The 23,591-nt window shown below is 52.6% G+C and overlaps 4 protein-coding genes across 7 annotated transcripts in view; 3 read left to right on the top strand and 1 right to left on the bottom strand.

Moving 5' to 3' along the window:
• Positions 1-3,469, top strand: part of XPO5 (exportin 5) — a 45,193-nt gene extending 41,724 nt beyond the window's left edge. For both annotated transcript variants that reach the window (XM_065884617.1, XM_065884616.1), the window contains exons 27-32: positions 62-124; positions 907-989; positions 1,442-1,549; positions 1,686-1,823; positions 2,027-2,191; positions 2,373-3,469. In XM_065884617.1, coding sequence (XP_065740689.1) covers positions 62-124; positions 907-989; positions 1,442-1,549; positions 1,686-1,823; positions 2,027-2,191; positions 2,373-2,510 — 695 coding nt within the window. In that variant the 3' untranslated portion in view covers positions 2,511-3,469. The remainder of the gene's footprint in view (positions 1-61; positions 125-906; positions 990-1,441; positions 1,550-1,685; positions 1,824-2,026; positions 2,192-2,372) is intronic.
• Positions 3,470-4,631: 1,162 nt separating this feature from the next.
• On the bottom strand, positions 4,632-14,133 carry POLR1C (RNA polymerase I and III subunit C). The gene is made up of 9 exons (XM_065885091.1): positions 14,012-14,133; positions 13,814-13,885; positions 6,664-6,771; positions 6,295-6,427; positions 5,891-6,010; positions 5,652-5,804; positions 5,347-5,496; positions 5,125-5,241; positions 4,632-4,980 (listed from the first exon to the last, which is right to left on the bottom strand). Exons 1-9 carry the CDS (start codon positions 14,078-14,080, stop codon positions 4,862-4,864), a joined length of 1,041 nt encoding a protein of 346 aa, XP_065741163.1. The 5' UTR covers positions 14,081-14,133; the 3' UTR covers positions 4,632-4,861.
• A 94-nt stretch (positions 14,134-14,227) lies between these two features.
• Positions 14,228-18,463, top strand: YIPF3 (Yip1 domain family member 3). Of its 2 annotated transcripts, none has more exons than XM_065884880.1 (9): positions 14,228-14,471; positions 14,940-15,137; positions 15,325-15,431; positions 16,716-16,761; positions 16,899-16,991; positions 17,143-17,274; positions 17,472-17,585; positions 17,784-17,907; positions 18,002-18,463. In XM_065884880.1, the coding sequence occupies exons 1-9, from the start codon at positions 14,391-14,393 to the stop codon at positions 18,148-18,150; spliced, it is 1,044 nt and encodes a 347-aa protein (XP_065740952.1). In that variant the 5' UTR covers positions 14,228-14,390; the 3' UTR covers positions 18,151-18,463. The 2 variants fall into 2 exon arrangements, with proteins under 2 accessions (XP_065740952.1, XP_065740953.1); XM_065884881.1 differs by having other exon boundaries at positions 14,290-14,471; positions 14,845-15,137; positions 18,002-18,224.
• A 1,689-nt stretch (positions 18,464-20,152) lies between these two features.
• On the top strand, positions 20,153-23,170 carry LRRC73 (leucine rich repeat containing 73). 2 transcript variants are annotated; one of them, XM_065886254.1, is made up of 6 exons: positions 20,153-20,178; positions 21,479-21,639; positions 21,986-22,108; positions 22,490-22,590; positions 22,731-22,953; positions 23,100-23,170. In XM_065886254.1, exons 1-6 carry the CDS (start codon positions 20,156-20,158, stop codon positions 23,168-23,170), a joined length of 702 nt encoding a protein of 233 aa, XP_065742326.1. In that variant the 5' UTR covers positions 20,153-20,155. The 2 variants fall into 2 exon arrangements, with proteins under 2 accessions (XP_065742326.1, XP_065742325.1); XM_065886253.1 differs by lacking the exon at positions 20,153-20,178 and adding an exon at positions 20,576-20,847.
• The last annotated feature ends 421 nt before the right edge of the window (positions 23,171-23,591 follow it).

The raw sequence follows: 23,591 nt of genomic DNA, 5'->3' as shown, positions 1-23,591 counted from the left end.
TGGCCTGAGACGGCTGTTGTCTGGTGGTAATAAGCCTAGTAACCCTGCTTTCTTGCTTTAGCTGTGTGCTGTGTTTCAAAGAAAGGTGCTGACCACGGTACTGCTCCCCCTGCAGATGGAGATGGTAAGTGAGCCTGTTGCGGCCCTTGGAGGTCAGCCGTTAAGCTCCTAAATATTGTTACTTCTGTAACCAGGTCAGTTCCCATAGAAACTGTGTCCCTAGCAGTCTGGTGTGGAGGAGACTTTGTACATCTAGCTTTCGTCCATGCTGGCCCCCTTGCTGTATTCCCCAGCACAGTCCCTCCTCAGAGCCTCTGCGCTTGGTGATTCCTCTACCTAGAACGATTGTTCTCCCAACTATATATACCTGGCCCATCCCCTTGCTTTTTATTCAGGTCTCTGCTCAGATGTCACTTCTGAGAGGTCTTCCATGACCAGCTTATCAAAAATAGCGACGCCGGCCTCTAGATTCTTCCTCTGCTCTGTCTTCCAGCACTGATCACTACCTGACATGTTTTATTTGTGTTATTAATTACTTCTCTCCCTCACTAGAATTTAACTCCTAACAGGGAAGGGACTTTGTCGTATTCCTCTTATATCCCCAGTAACTGCTATAGTGGGTCCTCAAATATTTGTTTAACGACAAAAGATCCTCAGCATTTGCAGCTTTTTAGGTAACTGTCCAGAAAAATTCCTTGTTCTGCAAACGTATGGCTAGATGCATCTCTAGATCTGCCATGGGCAGAGGCTTCTACGCCCTCTTATGAGGCTGGGGGGCTGTCCTAGTACCTTTAACCACCAGTCAGCCCAGGATACTCACCTCTCCTTTACTCTGTGGGCTTCTGTCAGAAAGGACGGTCTCTGTTCTGAAAGGATGGAGCTTAACATTTTGGTCTCTACTTACAGATGAAGAGATGATGGCCACAGAGGTAACCCCCTCGGCCATGGCAGAGCTTACAGACCTGGGAAAATGTCTAATGAAGCATGAGGTGGGTGGAGGGGCAGGCGAGATTTTTTCCTTGCCCAGCCAGGGAGCTCGCTTCCACTTTTCTCATTTTCTGATGCCATCAGGAGGGTTTTTTGGTAATACGCCTTTATATGAGTTAAAGAAAACAGTGGGAAAGGCACAAGGCCACTGTGTTCCCATGCTGGCATGGGCAAAGGCTCAGAAAAACACCCAGGCACATTGCCACCAGTCCCTGGTGTTCAGCCTCCCCCAGGCCTGAGCTCTCTTTCCTGCACATAGGTTTTCTCTTCTGTATTGGTTAGTTTTTCTTTTTTGGATGGCCTGATAGACATAGAGGAAACAAACTCCCATCTCTTCAGTAGCTGCTTTTATCATTTTCCTGCTTACCTATTAAAACTCTAGCTCCTGATGCATAAGAACTCAGAGAACATTGTACTTATTTTCCCATTGTAATTCTCCATCCTTTTCTGTTAGGATGTTTGTACAGCGCTGTTAATTACAGCCTTCAATTCCCTGGCCTGGAAGGATACTCTGTCCTGCCAGAGGACGACCACACAGCTCTGCTGGCCTCTCCTCAAACAAGTATGGTTACTCACCCTTTCTCCTCTCCCCTCATGAAACATTTGGGTCATGAGGATTGACTGAATCAGTTGGAAGAACCTAGGGTGCTGAGGCCTTCAGAGTCCCGCTTTGGCCCTGAGCACAGCTGTCTCCCCAGGTGCTGTCAGGGACACTGCTCGCAGATGCTGTTACATGGCTGTTCACCAGTGTGCTGAAGGGCTTACAGACGCATGGGCAGCACGATGGCTGCATGGCTTCCCTGGTCCACCTGGCCTTCCAGATATATGAGGCGCTGGTGAGTGGAGAAAGCCTGGGGGCAGGATGGCTGCGGCTTCATCCCTCACAGCCTGCCTGCTCCTGGTCACTTGGGCCTTAATCCTAAACGTAGGCAGCTGCCAAGTTGCTAGTGCTGCCCCTGAGAAGTGGGTGTGGCAAGGGATAGGGAAGGTGACGGGGCCCAAAACTGTGCCATTGAGTGGGTTTACCCCTACTTCTCAGCGTCCCAGGTACCTGGAGATAAGAGCTGTGATGGAGCAGATCCCTGAAATTCAGAAGGACTCACTGGACCAGTTTGATTGCAAGCTTTTGAACCCCTCTCTGCAGAAAGTGGCTGACAAGCGCCGGAAGGACCAATTCAAACGCCTCATTGCTGGGTGCATTGGGGTAGGTCACACCCTTCACACCCTTTCCTTAGTGCTCCCAACCACCTTTGCAGTCTTCTTGGACCATGTGTACAGGCAAACCAGAAACCAGCTGTAGTCAACGACCATTATGGTGAGACGATCTTTAAAACAACCCACCACTTGAGACCCAGCATTAGTTCTTTCTCGTTTGTCTTCCACAGAAACCCTTGGGCGAGCAGTTCCGAAAAGAAGTTCACATTAAGAATCTCCCCTCACTTTTCAAAAAGACAAAGCCAATGCTGGAAGCAGAGGTGCTGGACAATGAGGAGGGAAGCCTGGCCGCCATCTTTGAACCCTGAGTCAAGCTTTTGGGCATTCTTCCTCGACCTTTATTGTCATCTCTTCTTCCCCTTTGTAGCTATTCTCTAGGCCCCTCTCCACTGCCACCTCACTTTACACCGTCGTCAGCCTGGAGAGAGATCCAGGTCTGGAGCTGGAGAGAGTGGGCCCTGTACAGGGCCGGAAGCCACGCTAAAGCATCAAGAAAGGGAGTTAGGGCTTACACCATTCTGTCTAGATTACCCAGGTATCTCCCATCCTACTTGGAGTTTTGCCTTTTCCAAGAGAGAAAAGCTAGAGCAGAGCGGCCCTTCTCCCCAAGCCCTCCCGCCCCCAGGCAGCCATACACCTGTGCAGAGTGGTAACTAGGGGCGCTATACCCAATGCTGCGACAAGCCAGGCTTGCGGCGGGGGCTCAGCCCTGAACTACTTGTGCCAGAGTTTCTCCTGGCTCGTTGAAAGTCCCACTGAGCCCCCTTGCTGCTGGGCTGACAGGGACCTTCCCCATCCCCCAGGGGCATATCTGGGTCAGGTGCTGAGTGCTGAACTGAATTTGGCCAGTTCCTGCTTCGTTTGTTTTGAGCAAGAATCTGGTCACCTGACGGGGGATCCATGGTACAGGCCACTGCTAAGCTCTGGGCACAGTATCAAAGGTTAGTACCTTCAGGGACCAGGGCTGGGCCAGGGTCTGTAGCGCTCTGTAACATCCCTTAGAGCTCACACATTTTGTCCCTCCACGAATGACCCCTCAGTGTGGTTTCCCCAGTCCCCAGGGTCCACTCAGGCACAAGAGCCACAGTACCCTATCCAGTGTCACATGATGTCATTGGCATTTAAGGGTAACCCAGACCAACTAGGCTACATCTGTGACAAGCAGCTGGCAAAGCCACTGGTCTCTCCTAGGACTAGCTCAGTCCAGGTGCCTTCAAAAATCTCGTGGTCTTTCAGGTCCCTGGTCACTTCCCTCATGGGCCATTTCCGAAAGAAAAAATATGCCTTCCCATCACAACCTGTGAGTCTCCAGTCTGTTCTAAACATCACTGGATGGCCCTATAAGCACAGGGGACATGGATGCACGACTAGTTAATCTATACAGAAGGACACACATTTAGAGTGTGTGTCCACGTGTTCCCCACAGGGGCCTGGCATTGATCCAATCCACTGACCAGGGTTTTGGTGATGCTGAAGCTGCAGCTTTTAGCTGGTGTGCCCCCCCCCCCCCCCCCCCGCCCCCAGGTAGGGTAAGGTCAGGAAGAGGCAAAGCTGGGGAAACGGACTTGGGAGTCCCACATTGCGCTTTCTATGGCACAGACTTGGTCCATCCCCTCTTCCTGGGTGGTGCTTTGGGCTTCTTGTCCACTGTGAAGGCCATCTCAGCATGTTTCCCTCCAAACTTGTTAGCTGCCTACTCTTCTCTGCGGTGGGGCTGTGGAGGGTATAGTTGTATTTATTGTGTTGTAATATTTTTAACATCCTGTGACTTCATGCTAGAAGTTTTCTATTGTTTATAGAACCTTTTTGTAGAAACATTAACTCTAAAGCACATCTGCATGTCAGTAAAAATCTCAATTTCATATAGAAAGGGCCCCATCTCCCTTCTTCAAACTAGTAACGTACTCCAGGGCCACTGCTCCTCATGAGCCTCTTGCTTGCTAAGGGGGCTGGGCAGGAAGAACTGTGACTGACAGACCTGCTCTGTCAAACCCTCTGAAATAGCATGCCAGCCAGAAGCAGCTTTCTATTCCTGACACGTACACCAGGCGGCCCTTCCATTCTCTCAGTGTCGTCATTGGTGGCCACTGGACCTAACCCAGAGGGGCTGCCCAAGGGGACTGTTACTCTTCCTTGTGTGGCTCTTGATGTGACTTGACTGCCGTGGACCACCCTTTTTTCTCTCAGGAACTTCCTCTGGTATCCAGGAAATAGGTTAAGCACACGGTGTTTTCCTGTGGTCTGGCTGTGCCCCCAGAAACCATCACACTTGGCATTTCTCAAGGGGCTTCAGAGGGCCTTGGCCCTGACTTGCAGTGATGTCTGAGCCCAATGCTCTTAACTGCTAAATAACGCCAGATCTCTTCTGAGGTGCCCCATAGTTTTGGACGAAAACTGAAAAAGTGGTCTCCAACAAAAGGATTTTTGTCTGGATGTGAATTTATTTACATTAAGACCTTACAAAGGCATAAAAGTCACATTTTGTGGCACATTTAACGAAGTGTATTGACTGAAAATAAAGCTGGAATTGTCCCCAGAAAACTCAGGACCCCTAGTCTCTGGGCTCTCTACGGCAGTCCTGTGGGGGCAGGTCAGAACCTAAAATCTTCAGCTTGCCTCAGGGGCATCCAATCCCAGCCGTGCCAGGTCCAGCGCAGCCTCAATCCATCTGAACCGCATCCAGCTCATCCAAGAACCGCCGGCACTTCCCCATCAGTACCTTGATGGCTTCACTCACCAGCACGTCTGGTGGCAACACCCCTGTTGACTCCACAGAGACTGGGGACCAAAGGGACACTTTAGCCCAGGCAGGGCTTACAAAAGCTCCTTATACGTATTGCTAGATTCTACATCTGAACTCCGCAAGGCAGCTGCAGCACCAAAGAACTCCAGCCCCACCCCACCCTCCAGCTTGAAACTCACAGATGTAATGGTTCCGAACGCGAGCCAGCCGTACGACCTTCTTCAGCGTCTCGTTCCGGAAGACCTCCCTGCTGGACGTGTCTAGCCGGGGGCTGGCGACTCTGGCCACCTTTGTACCTAGTGAAAACAAACCGTACTGTAAATACATGAGCCCAGAGCTTTTATTTCTCTGCTACCTTCAAAGAAAATACACTTTAGGGCCTGGCATCCCAAATCCCATACCTTGGATTTCTTGCACCTCAATAACACCAGGTGAGAAGCACCGGCTCAGCTCCTCAGCCGCATCCCCTTCCACGGGCTCAAGCAGGGTGATGTCCGGCAGGAGCCGGTAACTGGCTGTTGCCACAGGTGAAAACTTGGCATGATCTTTGCCTGGAGGGAAGAGGGAACTCAGAGCCTGGAAGGAGACCCTTCCTCACATTCCCTAAGCTCCTGACATCAAAGGCCCATTGGCTCTCTGCCTGTCGGGGACATCTCAGCCGAGTCCCTTAGTCATACCTCACCCCAGGGTAATCAAAGGCTCTCACCAATGCCCTTGACGCAGTGCATGAGCAAGTCAATCTCCTGGCCAGGCCGCAGCTGAGCGATGAGGATATCATCATGTACCGGTCGGATGGTGCCCTCCGGGAAGAGGTCAGCCTGGTTCCCCAGGGGGACCCATGTCATGTGCCTGGTGTACACTGTGGGAGGAAGCACATCAGACCAAAGTCCCTAAAACTGGCACCCACCAACAGGGGGCCCTCTTCCTCACCCCACCGGTACCTACCTTTGTGGTTGACATAGAGCTCATTGGGGTCAGAGGAATCTTTAGCGGCGTGGGGGTTCCGAGTGCACCTGACCTGCAGCCGAAACTGCAGGGTATCTATCTCTGTGCCTTCTTCATCTCCTACACAAAGGGAGGAGGTGGGGGCTGTTAAAGAGCTAGTGGACTTCGGTGCCAGGCACTACGCTGAATGCCTTGCATGTTTCTCTCATCCTCTTGGCAACCCTGGTAAGGCAAGGGCGCGTGTCCTCACAGACAACAGCACTGATGTACCAAAAGACTGGTACCGGGCCCAAGGTCATACAGTAGCCAATCAAGGGTTCGAACACAGGCAGTCTGATTCCAGAATCAACTTCAGAGGAGAGCTGCCCACCTTCCCCCCAAATTTCATTTTCTCAAACCCTCACCTTGGTTCCGATATTCAAAAAGGCGGGGATCAGCATGAATGGGGATGAGCCCCAAGCGGTGAGCGAGGATCTCATCCTGGACAATGGAAGTGTTGTTGTACACCAGGACCTTCTCCACAGCCATGGTTGGCACCTGCCCAAGAAAAGGAAGCCACTCATCTACGAAGACCCTGTAGATTCCCCATCTACTCCCTGCCTCCTCACATAGGGAGATGGAGACTTCCTCCTAGAAGAACGCTTGATGAAAAGTTTACAAAGAATGAGCAGGAGGAACGCTCAGCAAAACTGCAGGAAAAATACCACTTGAGACAATTCTACAAATGAGGACTCCCCACACAACTCCACCTTTGCCATCGTGCCCACCTATACCTCAGCTAATAGAATGCGTCGAAAAGCATTGGCAATGGCTGCGTCGATTCCCACCATGTCAAACTCCAATGAGTTTTCATCCATGTGTACCACATCCACGCGGAAATTCTAAAGGAACAGGAAAAACACAAAATGAAGCCTGCTCTCTACACAGGCAATACCTGCCCCCAGATATTCCCCTCAAGAACCTCCCTTTGCCCAGATGTCCCTCTCTCTTCCAATCATTTATTAGTTTCTAGAAAAGTCTTCATTTTTATCTTCCATTCATTTAAAATCCTCTGCAATATGGCTTCCAGCCAGGCCATCCACAGAGGCTATTTTACTAAGAAAAGGCTCACATATTGCTCAGTCCAGTTGATACTACTCAATCCTTATCTTACTAGACACCTCCCTTGCACCTGGCATTGAGAGAATCCCATTTCCAAACTACTGCCTTGATTTCTGAGCACCAATCTTTCTTGTCTGATCAGTCCTTCTACTAAATTCACAATCTTCCACCTACCATATACATGTTACCATTTCCCAAGTGTTCGTGTCTCTCCAGGGTGACCTCAACCCCACTCATGGTTTTAGCAACTATCTGTACGGACAACTCCCCAAATTGTATCTCACTTCTGACCTCATATATAGCTCCTGCTAGCCTGCTAGACTTCTCCATCTACAGGAAACTGAATGCGTCAACACTCCCTTTCCCCAGACCCATTTCTCATCAGTAAATGACACCACCATCCATCAAAGTAGTTCCCCAACGAGCAAATTTTACACTCCCCCCTCACAGCCCATATCCAAGCAACCACCAAATTTACCTTCTGTCTCCTGTGCTCTGTTTCCATGATCACAATCTTAGTTTCTGCCTTCAGCCTCAGCTCCCCTATGCAATTCTGTCACAAATCTGCACACAACAATCCTCAAATTCATTCTCTCCCAACCATTAAGCTTGCAGATATGATAGTATCTGCTTAAGAGCTCTTCAAAAGCTCCCTATCACCTACAGTGCCTAAAATGCACTTCAGTCTTGCCTAACACTCATGCTGACCCACTTCATGTTCTAGCAACAATGAACTGCTTCGACACTCCTCACCCTTCGCTGTTCTCAGCTTCTGCTCATCGTTCAAGGCTGAACTGAGATGTCATCTCCTTCAGGAAATCTTCCATACTTCTGCCCCCCCTTCTCATTCTGGATTAAGTGCCTGTGCAGGATACACCCGCCCCAACCCCATCACCTTTTTTGCTTTCAACCGCCTTTACCGCATTACACTGGACTCATTTGTCTACGCATGCTCTTCTCCAACAAGACTGAACACCTTGTTTGCAAAGCAGGGCAGAAGTTGTGTATACCAAGCACCTAGTATGTTGCTTGATATACGGAGCAAACCCCAAGTGAGGCAGGAGAGACAGGGCCCAACCCAAGCACAGCCTCCTCATACACAGACATTAGGCAAAAGGCAAAGCCACCTCTCCTTGTGTTGCACTTAATGAGGTTATGAAGCATGGAGGAATGGCATCAGCAACAAGAACATACATTAAACCTTGATTAAACTTTGTGACACCTGAACAGGGAACCCTGACCAGAAAACCCACAGAGCTCAGCCCAGCATGAGCAATAAAAATGCACAGGCTGCAGCTGACTGCTATACAACCTTCCACACCTGGTGCTTGACTGCTAGGGGAAAAAATGGCTCTTAGAGCACATGTGCAGTGGCTTCAGGAGACAGACTCGCAAGAGAAGCAGATGTAACCAGGTGCAATTAAGATCCCACCCCATCCTCCCACCAATGAATATTCTGCCCCTAATCAAAGAAACCTGCATCCATTCAAGGCATTGAAATAAAAGGAGGGGGGGGTCAGAAAACTCCTCAGATGCCCTCCTCACTGGCGAGGACGCCCGAGTTCTTTTTCAAGTGCGTTTGCTTCTGCCCCTTAATACACTGCTGCTTTGTTTCTCTCAGTCTGTGTGACTTTTTTTGCGTTCCCTGTCCAAATTCTTTTGGACAGGTAGAACAAGAACCTGGACCTTTAATTTAGCCTGTCTGGCAACAGTCTTTGGCAAGCAAGCCAGGAGATTTACTGGAAGTTAATTACCCCTCATCTTGGTCTCTGGTAAGCCTTAGCCTCCCACCTCCCTTGCACTTGAGTGGTGCTGCCTGACTTCCTATCATTACTTTTCTCTTTCGCTCTTCGTCGTGCCTATGCGGCCCACCTCACTCATATTTTCGTGTCTTGTTCTCCCGGAAGTGCGGGAAGAGGAATTTGTCAGGTGCTTTCCAAGCTTGCTGCTAGGTCTTGCACTTCTCATTGTTGCAAGGCATGTCAGGCCAGCCTCTGCTCACAGGCAGTCAGGGACCTGAACCACAGGAGCTTTGCCCTCTGGGTTTATCTTATCCACCATTTGATTAACTATTGTCAGGTTCAGATTAGCAAAAATATAAAATACAGCCTTACTTGGACAGACTGTAAGTTGAAGAAAGCTGAAGTTTTCTTAGATTTTTTTTTTTAACATAATTACACATACCGCCTCCCTTAGTGGCTGGTACCCATTTTCAGATACTTACCACCCTTTCAGAGAATGAAAACTAGAACCTAAACAGGTCCTGGAACTATAAGTATGTCCATTTTAGGGGAATGCACCCCAGGAACACAAGAATTAATCACTGGCTACAGAATCTACAGAGAAGCCTTGAAGCCTTCAGGAAGGTCGCTCACCCTGGGTTATCGCAGACACCAGGGGAGGACACGGGCCTCAGGACAGGGGCTGGCAGGGTTGCCGTATGATGGGGTCGCTACCCTCACACAGGCTACAGTCAGCAGGAGTGAGAAAAACAGGGACACCCGTAGGCAGTCGTGACCGACAATGCTCCTCCTTTTGGCAGGAGCTTGGTGCCCCTGAAGGATCATGGGTAATCTTTACTCCCAGGGACATACCCTTTGGGAGTATTCAGAGACACCAAGGACATTTTCTCTTTTGGGCTTTTGTGCACCCCACGTTGCCTGGGGACCCTGACCATCGAGGGCTATATTTCAGAACTAGTTAAACTCTAAGGGCACGTAAAACCAGTGAACTCATTAAGACAGTACTTAATTAATTTGGGACAAGTCCAGGCAGTTGAATTCCTTCTCTGACCAAATGAGCCTCATCTAGGATTAAACTTGTGGAAGTTTTTAGAGAATGCACTAACACAGACTCCTCCACCCCAAGAACTAGTCCCTACTGGGACAACATTTTTATCAGCTAGTCTGTCCCTGATATTAGGTGAAAGCTCCAAAAGTTACAGTTGGGCCCTCAGGCTCTGATGCCTTAGCTGCTAGATATGGCCTATGGGGTATTTAATAACCGTGACCAGGCAGAGGAAGCCCTGAGGAACTGGCACAAAGGGGAACAAACTAAGAAACAGGCTCAACTGACAGCTCTTGCTGTCTTGCCTTGCAACCTCAGGGACAAAGAGAAGACACGACACCAGATCAACAGACTCCACAAGGGGTCTGCTTCAAATGTGGTAAGCCAGGCCACTGCACCCGTTCCTGCTGAGGGCAAAAGGCGAAACTGCTTGCCCCATGTCCAAACTGTGGAAAGTCAGGCCATCAGACGTGAGAATGTCCCATGTCCGATTTGGACAAAGGGGTTTCGAAACTCCAAATGGTAGCTGCAGATAGCTGACAGGGCCGGGGGTCCTTGGCTCCCATGGAAAAATTCACCATCTCAACAGAAGAGCCTCAGGTGATCCTTAACAAGGCAGGTAAGCGGGTCTAATTTTTTAATCAATACAGGAGCCACTTGTTCTGTCTTTAAACAATTACGCTGGACTCTCAAATGTTAAAAGCTGCCTGGTATTGATAAAAATCCCCACAGTTGGTATTTCATTAAGCCACTCAATTGCCAATCTGAACAATATTTGGTCTCACATGCCTTCTCGGTAGTCCCTGAATGCCCCCATCCTTTAACGGGACAATACGTTATAAAAGCTCAGGAGACACTTCAGCGACTAGGAACAGGCCCCAACTTTTAAACTGCTCTGGCTGAGACCTAACATTTGGGTGAAACCTAACACCCATAAATTTTCGAGCCTGAGACAGAGACACCCCAGGAAGGGCCCCCAGGCCAAGCTGATTATTACTAGGTGCAGGTTACTAGTCTTTTGTCAGTCACACACAGTACTCCTATTCTGCCTGTTATCAAACCCAACAGGACCAAATAAGTATTTTGGGGACACCAAGAATGGATGACCAACTGTTAGCTAAGCGGGAAACCTGTCTAGAGTTAAACCTATCCCTCCCTCCTCCCCAGTCTTCACAGGACATCGAGGACCACAGACAACCAGAAGAGTCCAGACAGGCGAGTGAGCCCCCTTCCAAACCTAAAGTTCTTATTAACGAAGGACAAAAAAACTTCATAAATCCAAGGCTAAGCACCTATGGCCACTATTTTCCTTCCGCCCCGTTACACCAGTCCGCCCATAAACTAATCAATATGCTTTGGGGAACCTGGATACCTGTCGTCCTCCTCGTGTTCCTTCTCGCTGCTCTGGTAATCCTTTCTGAGTGTCGTCTTGATTCAGCACCTTTACCAGAGAGGGCTCTGCTCTGTCCATGCCGGGTTTAAAAAGGACTGTTTGTTTTTAGCTCACCACTGCCGCTGCCACCACAAAATCGTTATTCATCCTAACCTTTGTCTCCCTCCTTTGGGTGTCTGCGTTAGGGGAATAGGAACTTAATGCAACTGTAAATCTTTCAAAAATTACTCATGGCTTAATTCCTTGGGTCTCACTTTTAGGAAAGATCTGCTTACTCTGGCAATATCCAAAGCTTCCAAGGCAGGCTTTATCTCTCTCTCTCTCTCTCTCTCTCTGAGGAGTCCTCTTCCATTAATGTCTTTAAATATAGAAGTTTTATTTAAAATCTTAGATTCCCGAGCTAGGTGGCAATTCCACCACTATGAAGGATTCTTAGATTCATAAGAAAAGTGGATACATCTGGGCACCACAGGCAGACACATTACTGGTCATGCCCTATATCAAAAAGAAGCATAGAAAAAGAAATGGCAATCCCCCTACCTGGCCAACAGGGACAAATGGGCAGGGTCCCAGACCCTCTCTCCTTGGAGACATCCAAGGACTAGTAAGGTCACTGAGGGGACGCCTCCAAGGCCTAGGAAGTAGGTAACTGGTAGAAGGCGACGCCCTTGCTGTTACCAAAGCCGAGAGCAAAACTCACAGGATGCCCTGATTTTTGTGCTGTTTTCTTTTCTGTCCACTTTAGGTATAAACACCATAGGAGGTGCCCCTTCAATACCCGAGCAGTCCCTCTTAGGACGCATCCTGAAAAACTGGAAGGAATTCAACGTTGATGAGCTAAAACACAAGAAACTCATCTTTTTCTGCAACACATTTTGGCCTCAATACAAGTAAGGGTCAGGGAAACCTGGCTCCAAAATGGCTCTTCAAATTATGATACTATTTCACAACTGGATTTATTTTGCAGGAAACTAGAGAAATAGACTGAGGATCCTTACGTGCAGGCTTTTATGATGCTATACCAAAACCTTCATTGAAGGAATCATGTCAGATTTGTTTCATTGAACCAAAGAAAAGAGACCAAAATACCCCAGATATTTTAGATGACAACCCCAACTCCTCCTTCCCTTCCCTGGGATTGGCTAAGGCCTCTCCTTATCTAGATAATGCCCTGATAGTGGGACAATGCATGCTAGGCCAACTAAGTAATCAGAGGGACCTCAGTATAACCATTTATAATCCCATTCCTGAAATAAGAGGGCAACTGGACTCATCCTGGCAAAAAAAGGAGTTGCTATTGGTTTGGCAGCTCCACGGGGCGGGGGGGAGGGGGCTTTGCCTACCACGAGGCAACACTTTATAACCTGTCAGATACTCTGTCTACCCTGGCCAGGACCAGAGGGGACTCACTCTCTCGACTCTCAACATCTCTTAATTCCCTAGCTAATGTGGTGATGGATAATAGACTGGTCTTGGATTATCTCCTAGCTGAGCAGGTAAGGATATGTGCAGTTATCAACAAAACATGTTACACCTACATCAACACCCCTGGCCAGGTGTTACAGTTTTGGAAAGGATAACCCCAGTGCCCACTCCACATGGACTGCAGTCAAAAGGATATAACCAAAGGCACCCTTGGACCTCTGGCTGCATTAATACTTTTGCTGATTTCTGGCCCCTGCCTTTTTACTTGCTTGTTAAATTTGTTTCCTCCAGGTTGCAACAATTTGACATAAACATGATGGTCATACAGGGACTCCAGCCACTGCCTACTGCTGAGGCCTCTATGGAAATCTTGGGACTCCTTGACCAGAAAGGAGGAAAGTTTCATTCCCAGGGTCAGACAAGGGAAGACTGCCCCTGCCAGCTTGAAGAAGTTACAGAAGAATGAGACTTTTGGCCCTGAATAACCCCAAAAGATTTTGGAAAGGAACTCTTTCAGGGTGGAATTGAGGCAGGAAAGACAGGGCTGGAGCCAAGGACAGGCTCCTCAAACACAGACTTCAGGCAACAGGCAAAGCCACCTCTCCTTGTTTTGCACTTAATGAGACTGTGAAGCATGGAGGAATGGCCATCAGCAACAAGAACATAAATTAAACCTTGATTAAACTTCGTGATACCTAAACAGAGAACCCTGACCAGAAAACCCACAGAGCTAGAGCTTGGCGGAGCATGAGCAATAAAAATGCACAGGCTGCGGGTGGCTGCTATACAACCTTCCACACCTGGCGCTAAGGAAAAATTTAAGGGAAAACAGCTTTCAGAAGTGTGGTGGCTTTAAAAGACCAACACGCAAGAGAAGCTGATGTAACCAGGTGCAATCAAGATCGCACCCCGGGGGTGGTGGTCACAAAACTCCTCGGGTGCGCCCCTCACTCGCGAGGACGCCCTCATTCTTCTCTGAGTACGTACTTTCCCTTCTGCCCCTTAATAAATTGCTTCTTTGTTTCTCTCTACGCCTTAGTCTCTGTGTGTGACCTTTCTTGCGTTCCCTGTCCAGATTCTTTTGGACAGGCAGAACAAGAACCTGGACCTTTAATTTAGCCTGAACAGCACCACAAGGACAGCTTCTGAGGCACAGGCTACTCAGACTACAAGGTCCGATCCCCGTACTCTCTCCGGGCACCTCCAGCTCCACCCACCTTTTCGAAGCGGTCCTGGTCCCAGGCATCATCGTAGCCCGAATAGTTACCGGGAAAGTCGGTGGTATGAACCTAGAGCAAAGGGAGACGAGCCTGTCCGCGAAGGGGCAGCGAGGCCAAGCCTGTCCCCACTCTGACCCCAACTCATCCCTGTTCCGCTCCCATTTCTCCTCCCGAGCTCAAGGCCACAAGGCTTACATTGCGAACCCCGAACTCCCCTAAAACCACGCGCCTCCGCATTTCCTCCACTGCCTGGGCCGCCGCCATCTTCAACTCCTCCACGTGACTAGGGCACCTAACTGGTGCGTGCGTCCTAGTGGCCCTCCTCCGTCTCCGTGGCAACACATCACCTCCTGGAATCTTAGATATCGCGAGACTCTGCCCCGCCTCCGTCCACGTCTCCAGCTACCGGAAGTCAGTTTGGGCCAAACATCCGGGTTTCTCTTTTTTGCGTTCCGACGGATCCTCCTTTCTTTCTCGTCCGTGGACCTGTCCCTGCGTTAGGCCCACGTCTCTCCCACTCCTCTTCCGCGCGCGGGACTAGCGCGGGCTTCAGCGACGGGAGCCCTCGAGGGACATGGCAACTCCGGCGGCGCCGGCCGGCGGCGCCCGAAATGGGGCTGGCCCGGAATGGGGAGGGTTCGAAGAAAACATCCAGGTAATAGCCCCACGGCTCCGACCAGGGGCCTCAGGTCTCTGGGCCCGCTTGCTCTTGCTTTCCGCACAAGTTAGAAGGTCGGTCGGGGTCAGGCATGGCGCGGGGCTGGAGTGGGCTTGGGGATGGGCGGGATTCACTAGCCAAAACCACACTGTGTGCGCACAACCTTGTTTTGGGGTTGGGAAAGACAAAGGAAATGGGCACTTTTGTAGCCCTTAGGGGGCTTTGGTAGGGAAGGTAGGAGAAAGACGTGTATGGAAGACAGGGAATAGGTTTCCCAGTCTAGAAAAGACAAACAACCAAGGGTTCTGAGAGCAAATGAGGGGGAGAGAATGGCGTGATCTATGGTAATGCCAAGCCATATCCCCTGCAGTGTAAGAACAGAGACCCAAACTCTGTGGTGAACAGAGAAGGACTTAACGGATGGAGCAGAAGGGCATTGCACTTTAGGATCTGTTGTCTTCACAGGGTGGGGGCTCAGCTGTGATTGACATGGAGAACATGGATGACACCTCAGGCTCCAGCTTCGAGGACATGGGTGAGTTGCATCAGCGCCTGCGTGAGGAAGAAGTGGATGCTGATGCAGCTGCTGCTGAGGAAGAGGACGGGGAGTTCCTGGGCATGAAGGGCTTTAAAGGACAATTGGGCCGGCAGGTGGCTGATCAGGTAAGCAAGACTGGCTCCCTGACAGGTGGAAAAGTATACCTCGGAGGCCCCTGGTTCTGGAGTTGGTGTTGGTGAAGTTCATCCCGGGTTGTCCAGTTAGAACCATGTAGACATCCAATAAAAAATAAGCAATAGAGCCAAGAGTCTCACAGTACCCTCCCCCCCCCACCCGTCTTCCTTGCTTCAGATGTGGCAGGCAGGGAAGAGACAAGCCTCCAGGGCCTTCAGCTTGTATGCCAACATCGACATCCTGAGACCCTACTTTGATGTGGAGCCTGCCCAGGTGCGAAGCAGGTGAGGATCTTCCTCCTGACAGAAGCTGCCCCCCTAACACCTAGTCCTTCATCCAAACTACAGCTGGACACCAAACCCTTAGACTCCCCTCTTCATGACCCCAGCCACATTATACGTCTTACCAGTCACGGAACAGGGCATGGCGATAACACATTGCCTTCCTCCTCTTCTCCATCTAGCGAACTACTCACGTTCCCTCAAAGCTTAGCTCAGATGTCACTTCCTTTGCTCCCCATTGCCAGTTTGTCCTTTCCTGGTGCTCCAATAGAGCTCTGCGCTTTCCTCTAACAGATAACACTTCAGCAGTGCTGTACTTTCTTATTTCTGGGTCTGTCTCCCCAGAGACCTCCTTTTCAAAAGCAGGCACTGTTTCACATTTTTATTCCCAGCACCAGAACAGACTCTGAACTCGAATATCGGTACCTAGTTGTTGAATGACTTTTCAAGAGCTGGATTTAATCTTGGTTTCGTTCTTTGCTCATCCTTTAATTCAACCAATGCTTATCAAATACCCGTACCACTCAGCAAGTATTTACTGAGCTTTTGCTCTGCGTCAGGCACTACAGTAGTTGTGTCTGATTCAGTGGTGAAGATAGATGGAGCCTTACCCTGGAGTGCAGCCCTTGAGCACTCATTTGCCATGAAGGGACACGCAGGAGGGACACCTGACCCAGGGTTGGTTGGAGGATTGGACAGGGCAGCTTTCTCAGAGGAAGTAAAATTTAGTCAAGATCCAGGGTATTATTAGGAGCTAGCTAGTCACTTAAGAAGTGGGGAAGTTATTGGTACTTTTATTCCTTCTGCCTGGAATTTTCATACCACTTCAAATATATTCTTCAAGAAAATGCTCAGTGGTGCCTGGAGGAATGATAAGCAGGACGAGGCAGGAGGCACGCTGGTTCCCTCAAGTAACAACGTTCCCTCTAAACCTTTCTCAGGGCTTTACTATCACAGCCTTGAATTTGGGGCATTCTCTGCTGAGGTTTAAAGGGGAGCAGGTCACATAGGTAACGGGGTCCAAGCCCTCTCCCAGGGCCCAGCAGGGCTTTCTAAATTCTCCGTGTTGCTGCTGCATCAGTCAGCACAGCATTAGAAGGCTGTTCTTCCTGGAAGCATTCAGGGGCAAAAAAGTGATTTCCTCATTCCTTGTCTGTCTTTACCACCCTCTTCTCCCTTTACCATCCAGCATGTTCTCTTCAGTTAGCAAGATGACTAAGATTCAGGCTTTCCAGAACCTCACAGCCTAGTGCTGCCTCTGCTCTCATCTCTCCTCTCCCCTCCCAGGCTCCTGGAGTCCATGATCCCTATCAAGATGGTCAACTTCCCCCAGGTGAATAGCGGGTAGCATGTCTGGAAGAGCCGGGGGAGGCACTAGGGCAGAGGGTGGGGCCCCCACGCAAAGCCTGGGAAGGCATAAACGGAAGAGCCACTGTACCCTCCAGCCTGAATGAGTTGGTGTATTGACAGAAAATCGCAGGTGAGCTTTACGGACCTCTCATGCTTGTCTTCACGCTGGTGGCCATCCTCCTCCATGGGATGAAGACGTCTGACACCATTATCGTAAGCAGGACAGAGGACTTTGGGGGGTGGCTGATATGAGTTGAAAGCTGCCCAAGGAGACGATGGTGGAGTAAGATAGAAGCAGCCCCTGAGGAAGGCCCTGAGTGAGCTAAGAGGCCTCCCAGGACTAATTAAAGCCTTCACCCCACAGCGGGAGGGCACCCTGATGGGCACAGCCATTGGCACCTGCTTCGGCTACTGGCTGGGCGTCTCGTCCTTCATTTACTTCCTCGCCTACCTGTGCAATGCCCAGATCACCATGCTCCAGATGCTGGCACTGCTGGTAAGGAGTCCAGCATGGTGGTGGGCAACGGTGATCTTAAAAGAGTAACCAGGCTTTGGTCTGCATCTGTCCTAGGGGCCCCAGGGCCTGGAATGGGGTGAGCTGGCCAATGGACCATTTATTTCTCAGGGTCCCCTTGAGGGTCCAGAGGCCAGCCCAGCCTGAGTGATTTTCCTCTCCGCCATCCTCTTTCCTAGGGCTACGGCCTCTTTGGGCACTGCATTGTCCTGTTCATCACCTATAACATCCACCTCCATGCTCTCTTCTACCTCTTCTGGCTGCTGGTGGGTGGGCTGTCCACCCTGCGCATGGTAAGCTCGCCAGGAGGTTTCCAGGGGTGGGCTGTCCTCCGAAGGAGTAGGGAAAACAGCCCGGAGCTCAGGCCCAGTCCCACAAGGGGCTCTGAATGGGAGGGAAGAGCCCAAAGACGGTTCTGCTCTGGGTAAGAGTGGCTTCTCTACACTAGTCACTTGGATCAGGCCCTCTGAACTGTATTCCTGTTGCCCTAGGTGGCAGTGTTGGTGTCACGGACTGTGGGCCCCACACAGCGGCTGCTCCTCTGTGGCACCCTGGCTACCCTGCACATGCTTTTCCTGCTCTATCTGCATTTTGCCTACCACAAGGTGGTAGAGGGTAAGTGACAGGAGGGGTGCGGGGGAGAGGGAGGACAGCTGCCTAGGGCAGGGCCCTACCAACCCTCACTTACTTTCCATCCTCCTCCTTTCAGGGATCCTGGACACGCTGGAGGGCCCCAACATCCCACCCATGCAGAGGGTCCCCAGAGACATCCCCGCTGTGCTCCCTGCTGCTAGGCTTCCCACCACTGCGCTCAACGCCACAGCCAAGGCTGTCGCGGTGACCCTGCAGTCACACTGACCCCACCTGAGATCCTTGGCCGGCCCCCTTTCCCCCAGCTGCAGAGTGGAGGAAGACTGAAGGACAGTACTGATGACATGTGTCTCTTTGAGGGGTCTGCAGCTGCCACAGAGCTATAGCCACTTAAGCACCTCCTTGATGCCTGTCGAGCTTCTGAAGGGCACAAGGCCAGGAAGTCCTGGCTGGGACTGCAGGGCTCTGCAGCCAGTGCGGAAAGTGGGTCAGCTCCTCCGAGGTCCTCTCACCACCTACCCCTTCCTTCCTCTTTATCTCTTCCACATTGTCTTGCTAAATATAGACTTGGTAATTAAAATGTTGATTGAAGTCTGGAACTACAGCTACCCGTTCCAGTGGTCCTCCCTGCCACCCTACTTCCTGTACACTTTCCTGTTCTGTCAGTGGTGGTAATGTCACATGGTCACTTCATTATACCCCTATCCAAGCAGAATGAAAGTGGGACAGCCCAGACTGCATTGAAAGACTGAATATGGAACCTGACCCCAGGGCAGGGAGCACAAGATACATGCAGCATCAGGGAGGCCTCAAACTCAAGAACCACAAGTCTGATGGAACAGTGCACCCGGCTTAGGTCTGGGCTCAGCCTCACTCTTGGATGCCTATGGAGCAGTGACAACTGGACAAAAACTTCCAGACTCAACACCATGTCATTACAAGGCCCTTATGCACCTGGGCCATTGTGTAGGGATAATTTTTCTGTGGAGGTGCACATTTGAAGCCAAAGTTGGCTTTGCCCTGGTTATACTGGGCCCAGGGGTACAAAGCTTTCTTCAGGAGTTCCCTCAGTCCTTTCTCTTCAAGAGTGCTATTTACTCTTAAAAGCGATAACCACCCCAAGCACAGCACCATCCTCTCCCACTACCCATTTAATCTGTTCCACTTAGGTGGTTAATGGAGGGAACAGAATCTTTGACCTCCCTTCACTATGTTTATATTATTATTTTTTTAATTCATTACCCTAGTAAATCTGGGTTAGCGTTTTTCCCTTCTAATAAAGGGACTAAGAAAGATGTGCCCTTCATTCACGCTATGTGATCCTATGTGATATGAGGCCCCTACACTATCACCAGTGGACAACGTTCTAAGGGCACTGCCTGTATTGTGCAGTGTGCCCTTACTGAAAGCTCCGGCCCACTTTTCACGACCCCACAGCCACTGCAGCCTGCTCTCCTGGTACCACCCCCCCTTCATTTTGGCTACTCCAGTCCCACGGATACTGAGGACGTCAGAGCATCAGCAGTGCCCTAATCACCTGGGAAAGGAACGGCACCAGCGCGTTGCATCTACCTAAGGCTCACCTGCTTCAAGGACCCTTTGGGGTTCCACTGGGCCTGGCAGCTGAGGCCGCCTCCACGGGGCAGGGTCTCCCGCCGCCGCCACTGCGAGGCAGCCATCTTGGCGAGGGGCACGCGAGGAATTCCTCGCGCCTGGAACGCCCGCGCACGCGGCGCCTCTTGTCGCGGGGGCGGGGCGAGGCGCGAATTAAAGGGCCCTTGGGACTTCCGAACTGGACGGGGGTGGGAGGGTGGGGGGCGTCCCTGGGATCCAGGCGAAGGCACCGAGGGGTCTGGCCCTTAGGAACGGGGAACGACGAGAAAATGAGCAAAAGAACCGTGTAACTGTCTCAAATGCCGTCTCCACCTGATGTGCCTCTATTCTCCCCTCCCTACCCCCTGTCCGTCCCAGGCTTCCACCTGGCCACCTGTTGTCTGGCCCTACACCCAGGGGAAGAGCGCCCCCACTGCTCCCGAACATCGGGTGTGCGCAAACCTCGTGTGCCCGCGTGGTCTAGGCCGGGCAGGAGGCGGGGCGAGCGGCGATGACGATACCGTTGCCATGGGAACCCGCCGCCCGCTCCTGCGCAGCAGCCTGAGCCAGAGCTGCCGCCCGCCACCCGCTGCCCGCCTGCCGGCCCGCCCGCCTGCCCGCCTCGGGCTCTCCCTGCGGGGCGGTAGGGGGAGTGGGGCTGGAGGAAGGGAGGGAACAGATGCGGCCTCCGAGCGGAGACCGGTTCCGCGCGTCCTAAGCCGAGGCCCCTGAGCCGGCGCCGTAACCGCGAGGGACGAAGACCAGCGCGGAGCAGCGCCCGCCCGGCCCCGGAAGGCGCGCCCCGGCTCGTCGCCCAGACACGGACGGCACGGTCCGCCCCGGCCCCAGTGCCGCGCGGTCTCAGCCCGGCCGGCGACCTCGGCGCCTCCGCAATCCCGGCCGGCTCCCGCGCGGGCCCCGGCGCTCCTCTCCGCCGCCGCCGCCCCCGCCCCCGCCGCCGCAGCCTGTGCCTCTGCCTCCCCTTCTACTCCGCTGCGTCGGCGACCCCACCCCGGACCCCGGACCCGACCCCGCCCGCGGCCCCGCCAAACTCGGCCGCGGCCCGGGCCCTGGCCCCGGAGGCCCAGCCGTGGGTACGATGCTGCCCAGCTCCATCCAGATATCGGGGGAGCCGCTGTCAGGCGCCGAAGTGCGGGACATCTGCCGCGGCCTGCGCGACAACGCCGTGCGCCTGCTCTCACTGCGCGGCTGCCGTCTCTGCGACCGCGACTTCGGCCGCATCTGCCGGGCCCTGGCCGGGGCCACGTCCCTGGCGCAGCTCAACCTTAACCTGGGCGTCGTGTCCAGCCCCAGCCGCATCAAGCAGCTGGCGGAGGCGCTGCGGACCAACCGCTCCATCCAGTCCCTCTTGTGAGTGCGCTCCCTCTAAAAGGGGTCCCGGGCACCGCACCCCTCCTCGCACTCCCCCTGCCATCTCCTGTTCCTCCGCACACCTTCTGGTACCTGTGCTTGCACCAGCCTACCTTCTCACCCCTATTCACGCACCTCATTCCTCTGCCCATGCCTCCACAACACCCTCCAAGCTCCTGCTTCACCTCCAGACTTTGAACACCAGACCCACCCCAAACGATATAGGATACCCACCCCTTCCTGGCAGGACCCGTGTACCTCCCAACCTAATCACCCGCATTGGACTTCTCCGGGGTAGCTTGCTCAGTACCCAAGAAGGAATACTCCCCTGAGGACTAGATCCCTGCCCCTGTGTTCTGTCCAGAACACCACCCACACACCCTTTCTCTGTGTTCTGATCTGGAGCCCAGTCCCTGCCCCAGAAAAGAAACCGAATTTTCCCTTTCTAACTGCATACTTAAGAGTCTAGAATTTTTTTTTTCCTTCCCAAGGCCTCTCCCAAGTGCTGTGACTGAATGTCCCCCTCAGCTCTACAGCTCACCATAAGGGAGGGTGCCCCTTCCCCCTTACAGTAAGGACTGATGACTGCAGTAACCTCTGCTCTCTGGTCTCACCCCCCACCCCCCCCCAGCCTGCATGGGAGCCCTCTGACAGATGCGGGGCTGGCCTTGCTGAATCCAGCTCTGGCCCTCCACCCTGCCCTCGTGGCTCTGGACCTGGGGGACTGCATGCTGGGTGATGAAGCCATCAACCTCATCTGTGGCCTTCTCCCCCCTGATGGGGCCAAGTCTGGTGAGCAGGGCCCTGCTGAGGGCATGGGCTAGTGTGGCCTTCATGAAAAGCTCGGTGCAGAGGGCAGGGGGCATGGCCTAGAGATGAGGGCTCTGACTGTGTGGGTGAGAATGTTTTTCGAATCCTCTTAAGAGGGAGAAGGATTGGGAGCTGAGCAGGATGGAGACTCAGGAATCCAGGCTGCAGCGGGCAGGAAAGGCATGGGTCGCTAATGTCTCTGGAGCTCTGTGGAGGAGGTGGGGTAGCTCTCAGTCACTAGGGATACCCCAGAGATCCCCAGGTGGGGAATGGGCTTGAGAAAGGCCTGACCCTCTCCATCCTGGCTTCTCGCTATGATGCTGCCCAGGCTTGAAGGAGCTGACGCTGAGCGCCAACCCTGGCATCACCCCTAAGGGCTGGAGCCGCCTCGCCATTGCCGTGGCCCACAGCTCCCAGGTCCGCGTCCTCAATCTGGACTACAACCCCCTGGGTGAGGCTCAAGAAAGCCCCCTTTGATTCTCACCACCCCTCACCCCTGTCCAAGAACCTGGGACCATCAGTTGCCATGGCAACCAGCACACTGGGGGAGGAAAGAAGGGAGGTTCTGGGTGGAAGTAGAGGAGCCACCTGTGTTGAGGACCAGATGACCGACAGGTAGATCAGAGCATCCATCACCACCCCTGGGCCTGGCTTGCTTCATCCATTCACTCATCAGTCACAATGCTCCCCTCCTGGCCACCTACCAATTGCCGGCGTTTCCTGGCCTGGGGGTGGATTCTGAGGTTGTCAGGGCAATGGGGAGGCCGGGGGGAGAAAGGGTTAGCAGGCCTGTGAATGCCGGTGAGTGTGTGCACCTGTACTGTCTCCCCAGGTGACCATGTGGCAGCGATGCTGGCTGTAGCTGTGGCCTCCAGCCGCACCTTAGAGGTCCTAGACTTGGAGGGTACAGGGCTCACCAACCAGTCAGCTCAGGTGAGAAGTCTTTATGTTTGGGGATGGGCCAGGGGTTGAGGTTAGCCAGTGTGTCTGTGGACATACTGAAGGGGTGGCAGGTTGGAGTCCGGAGCTGCCTTAACTGTGTTCATCATTTTCTGTACTCTTCCCCACCGCAGACCCTGCTGGACATGGTGGAAAATTACCCCACAGCTTTGCGGAGCCTGGTGTTGGCTGAGAACAGCATTAGCCCGGAGCTGCAGCAGCAGATCTGTGACCTCCTCTCTGAGGGGGAGGAGGAGGAGGAGGTGGCAGGAGGGGCTGGCGACACCCAGGAACGAGAGAGAGGGCGGGAGCCTGCTGCCCACCAGAGGGGCAGTAGCTCCTGGATGTGCCCCAGTGGTAAGAGCCGCAAGGGTTGATCAGAGTCAGGTCTGAAAGAGGCTTGGGACCAGGGAGAGTGGGTGTGAGAAACTTAGGCCACTTCTATTTGTGGTCCCCAGCGGAGGAATGCATGGTGGTCTGAACACCTCTCTGCCCTTCCACAGATCCCAGCTCCCAGATGGTGCTAATGACGTCAGGACTAGGGGACAGTCTGTTGGCTGAGACGGAGATGTGACTCTCCATTCAGGCTCTGCGCGTCATTACTTTTGCATCTCCAGCACTTTGCCCCAGATGTCAGGGTCAGGCCCTGGGGCTTAGGAGGGTGGGGGGTTGGTATGCCTGGGGCTCTGGCAGCTCCTGGCAGCATGGTGGGAGGCTCTGGAAGCTGTGACTAAACAAAATCGTTGGGGGCATTGGAACCCAAGGCAATGCCTCTGGACTTGTTGGCAGCTCTGGCTGCAGCCCGCTGGCTCGGAAGAGATTTTATGAACTCGACAACCTGACGTGTGGCTCTGGTCACTGGGGGCTGGCAGCAAGGGAGGAATTGGAATTACCACTAGACATCACTAGGGGGCAGTGCCGCCCCACGGCCCAAGCTCCAGGCAGCGTCCACTGGCCCCAGATGTCTCAAACAGGTCTGGCTCAGGTCTCTGACT

Source organism: Phocoena phocoena, chromosome 10 (assembly GCF_963924675.1).
Source record: "Phocoena phocoena chromosome 10, mPhoPho1.1, whole genome shotgun sequence".
Classification (NCBI taxonomy): domain Eukaryota; kingdom Metazoa; phylum Chordata; class Mammalia; order Artiodactyla; family Phocoenidae; genus Phocoena; species Phocoena phocoena.
The sequence above is the reverse complement of the archived record's forward strand: the minus strand, read 5'-3'. Positions and strand labels throughout refer to the sequence as shown.

Excerpts from the sequence above, each read along its gene's own strand:
- POLR1C (XM_065885091.1), bottom strand. The coding sequence starts at position 14,080 with ATGGCGGCGGCCCAGGCAGTGGAGGAAATGCGGAGGCGCGTGGTTTTA. Across the intron at positions 6,428-6,663 it reads GACGCATTCTATTAGCTGAG|GTGCCAACCATGGCTGTGGA; the intron begins GTATAGGTGGGC and ends TTTCTTGGGCAG. Across the intron at positions 5,242-5,346 it reads TGAGGTGCAAGAAATCCAAG|GTACAAAGGTGGCCAGAGTC; the intron begins GTATGGGATTTG and ends TGTTTTCACTAG.
- YIPF3 (XM_065884880.1), top strand. The coding sequence starts at position 14,391 with ATGGCAACTCCGGCGGCGCCGGCCGGCGGCGCCCGAAATGGGGCTGGC. Across the intron at positions 16,762-16,898 it reads AGATGGTCAACTTCCCCCAG|AAAATCGCAGGTGAGCTTTA; the intron begins GTGAATAGCGGG and ends GTGTATTGACAG. Across the intron at positions 17,586-17,783 it reads GGCTGTCCACCCTGCGCATG|GTGGCAGTGTTGGTGTCACG; the intron begins GTAAGCTCGCCA and ends CTGTTGCCCTAG.
- LRRC73 (XM_065886253.1), top strand. The coding sequence starts at position 20,576 with ATGCTGCCCAGCTCCATCCAGATATCGGGGGAGCCGCTGTCAGGCGCC. Across the intron at positions 21,640-21,985 it reads CCCTGATGGGGCCAAGTCTG|GCTTGAAGGAGCTGACGCTG; the intron begins GTGAGCAGGGCC and ends GATGCTGCCCAG. Across the intron at positions 22,954-23,099 it reads CTCCTGGATGTGCCCCAGTG|ATCCCAGCTCCCAGATGGTG; the intron begins GTAAGAGCCGCA and ends GCCCTTCCACAG.